The 3842-nt window shown below is 44.0% G+C and overlaps 1 protein-coding gene across 1 annotated transcript; it reads left to right on the top strand.

Annotated features, from left to right (window-relative positions):
* Positions 1 to 1355: 1355 nt before the first annotated feature.
* On the top strand, positions 1356 to 2138 carry LOC121458459 (transcription factor BTF3-like). The gene has a single exon (XM_041667772.1). It carries the CDS (start codon positions 1466 to 1468, stop codon positions 1952 to 1954), a length of 489 nt encoding a protein of 162 aa, XP_041523706.1. The 5' UTR covers positions 1356 to 1465; the 3' UTR covers positions 1955 to 2138.
* The last annotated feature ends 1704 nt before the right edge of the window (positions 2139 to 3842 follow it).

Here is a 3842-nt window from a genome sequence, read left to right as displayed (position 1 = left end):
AGCTTATGCTGAAGAGGATGTGGGGTAAAGGGAAGGCTCCTGCATTGCTGGTGGAGTGCAAACTGGTACAACCACTTTGGAAATCAGTATGGCGGTTTCTCAGAAAATTAAGAGTTAATCTACCTCAAGACCCAGCAATACCACTCTTGGGCATATACCAAAAGATGCTCAATTGTACCACAAGGACATTTGCTTGACTGTGTCTATAGCAGCATTCATAATAGCCAGAACCTAGAAACAATCTAGATGATCCTCAACCAAAGAATGGATAAGGAATTATATTTTACTCAGCAGTAAAAAATAATGATACATGAAATTTGCAGGCAAATGGATGGAACTAGAAAAAAACATATTGAGGGTTGCAACCCAGACCCAGAAGAGAAATATAATGTGTACTCACTCATAAGCAGATATTAGACATAAAGCAAAAGATAACCAGCCTACAATTCACAATCCCAGAGAACCTAGACAACAAAGAAGACCCTAGGAGAGAGATACATGGAACCACCTAGGAAAAAGACAAGATCTCCTGAGTAAATTGGGAGCTTGGGGGGTAGGGAGGAGGGTAGACGGGAAGAGGAGAAGAAGGAAGGGAAGTGGGGAAAATGTATAATTCAACGAAAACAATAAAAATAGAATAAAGGTCTGCCAGAATCTGCTCTCAGAGACCTCCTGTAGCCACTACCGCTGTCAAGTCCAATCAGTCTAACTCCATGTGCAATATCAAGGATGGTCAGGTTGTTGGTATTGGGCAGCAGTCACAGATACACTGTACACTATACAAGCCTTGCAGGAGGTAAAGCAAACTCTTAGTGACTTTGGTACCATCCATGAGTGCTTTTCATGAAGTTTAAAACTGGGTCAAAGAGAATGGAGATCTCCAATGCCATTGATCAATGTGACCAGCGTCGTCATGCCCTGGTGAAGTGGAGAGCTCTTTTCAAGGAAGCTTGTGAGTTGCTCTTTGAGCAGAGGAGAAGGAGTGAGTCACCAAGCTGAGAGACATTTCTACCAGCTCCAATGCCTTCTTTCCTTTTAGGAACCATGCAGCCAAAGCTAAGAGAAGCGGTGTGGCCTCCGTTGTCACTCCATGTGGCTGTGCTCCTGCAAAGGCTATGACGAGGCACAGCATGCACTGCGGTTGTCCTGGCTCACATGGATCTTTGATTCTCTCACCACGGATTGCAGTCTACATCATTTCCTGTTTGCTTATGTGCAGTGGATAATCACGTGTGAGATTTTGAAAGTATCTTTTAAAAAATGAATCCTAATAATGGCATCTTAATAATTGGGTCTATGTCCTAAGAGAGACATACATGAATCTAATCTACATAGAAAGTAGAAAAGGAGCTCTAGCTGCCATCTTGCGTCCCCGCGTGTGTGCGCCTTATCTCAGCTGGTCCGCCCGAGACCCCCTGAGCGCGAACCCTAATCCCCCGCGCGGCTCCATTTCCACTCCGACAAGATGAAAGAAACGATCATGAACCAGGAAAAACTGGCCAAGCTGCAGGCACAAGTGCGCATTGGTGGGAAAGGAACTGCTCGCAGAAAGAAGAAGGTGGTTCACAGAACAGCCACAGCAGATGATAAAAAGCTGCAGTTCTCCTTAAAGAAGTTAGGGGTGAACAATATCTCTGGTATTGAAGAGGTGAACATGTTTACAAACCAAGGAACAGTGATCCATTTTAACAACCCTAAAGTTCAGGCGTCTCTGGCAGCAAACACCTTCACCATTACAGGCCACGCCGAGACAAAGCAACTGACAGAAATGCTTCCCAGCATTCTAATCCAGCTTGGGGCAGACAGTCTGACTAGTTTAAGGAGACTGGCTGAAGCTCTGCCCAAACAATCTGTGGATGGAAAAGCACCCCTTGCTACTGGAGAGGATGATGATGATGAAGTCCCAGACCTGGTGGAGAATTTTGATGAGGCTTCTAAGAACGAGGCAAACTGAACAGAGGGGACATCTGAAGAAGTGACTCTTGCAGAAGTCACAGGAGCTGCTATTTTATATCATGGCTGCTTTTTAAAGGTCTTTTGTTTATGGATCTGATCAAATCTAGATCGCTAATATTTTTAAGCCCAAGCCCCTTGGACACTGCAGCTCTTTTCAGTTTTTGCTTAAACACAATTCATTCTTTGCAACAAATTAAGCTGAAGAAGCCTGGGAATAAAGTTTGGAAAAGGGTTAATAAAATTCTTTGCCTAGAAAAAAAAAAGAAAGTAGAAAAGGATAAGATCTCCTGAGTAAATTGGGAGCATGGGGACCATGGGAGAAGGCGGAAGGGAAGGGGAGAAGAAAGGAGGGGAGCAGAGAAAAATATATAGCTCAAAAAATCAATAAAAAAGCATAATAAAAAAAGCCTAGAATAATTAGGGTGGAAAATAAAAGAGCCTCTGCATTTAGAAAAATATAATTGGGTCTATAGTTTTAGTTTTTTTTAAAAAAAAAAAAGGAGTCTACCACCATCATGGCAGAACTATATGGTAGCCTCTGAGAGCTTATATCTTGAACCATAAACAGGAAACAGAAAGAGAGCCCTGGGATGTGATGTATGGGTTTTTCCTATGTTTTTATTTAAAAACTTACTTTTCATTTTACATACCAACACCAGTTTCCCCTCCCTTCCCTTTTCCCGCCCCCTGACCTTCACTTCTTCCCATCCCTTATCCACTCCTCAGAGGGGGTAGGGTCTTCTTTAGGGAGTCAACAAGGTCTGGGATAGCAACTTGAGGCAGGACCAAGTCTCTCCCCCACCATATCAAGGCTGAGCAAGGTATCCCACCATAAGGAATGGGCTCAAAAAGCTTGTTCATGTACCTAGGATAGGTCCTAGTGCAACTGCCAGGGCCCCCACAACAAATCAATCCACATAATATCACCCATATTAAGAGGGTCTAGTTCAGTTCCACACAGGTTCCCCAACTGTCAGTCCATAGTCCATGAGCTCCCACTAGCTTAGGTCAGCTGTCTCTGTGGTTTTCCCATCATGATCTTGAATCCCCCCCCCCATCATATGATCCTTCCTCCTTCTCCTCAGCTGAACTCCAGGAGCTCAGCCCAGTGCTTGGCTATGGATCACTGCATCTGCCTCCATCAATTACTGAATGTAGGATCTATGATGACAATTGAGGTAGTCATTAATCTTAATAAAAGGAAAAGCCCTTTCAGGCATCCTCTCCACTATAGATAAGAGTCTTAGCTGGGATCATCCTCATGGATTCCTGAAAATTTCTCTAACACCAGGTTTCTCCCTAACCCCATAATGGCTTCTTCTATCAAGATATCTTTTTCATTGCTCTCCCCCTCTATCCCTCCCACAACTTGGTCTTCTTGATTCCTCATGTTCTTATCCCCTCATTGATGTAGGTGGGTCATCTGTCTATCTGTTGCTTTCGTTGGTTAATTAATAAAGAAACTGCTTGGCCTTTGATAGGACAACAGCTTAGATAGGCAGAGTAGACAGGACAGAATGCTGGGAGAGAGAAGCAGATTCAGGCAGATGATATAGCTCTCCTCTCCAAGATGGACGCAGGTTAAGATCCTTCCTGGTAAGCCACCACCTCGTGGTGCTACACAGATTATTAGAAATGGGTTAATCAAGATATGAGAATTAGCCAGTAAGAGGATAGAGCTAATGGGCCAAGCAGTGTTGAAAAGAATACAGTTTCCGTGTAATTATTTTGGGTAAAGCTAGCCGGTGTGGGAGCTGGGTGGGATGAAAAACAGGCCTGCCCGCAGCTCATACTACACCTCATCTCCTCCCTTCTGCCCCCTTCCCATTTACCCAAGAAATCTTAACTATTTTCCTACCTGGAGCCCTCTATGTGTGTCCCTCTTA

This window comes from Microtus oregoni, unplaced genomic scaffold, assembly GCF_018167655.1.
Source record: "Microtus oregoni isolate MIOR12 unplaced genomic scaffold, Mior012 000017F_ref0000208, whole genome shotgun sequence".
Classification (NCBI taxonomy): domain Eukaryota; kingdom Metazoa; phylum Chordata; class Mammalia; order Rodentia; family Cricetidae; genus Microtus; species Microtus oregoni.
The sequence above is the reverse complement of the archived record's forward strand: the minus strand, read 5'-3'. Positions and strand labels throughout refer to the sequence as shown.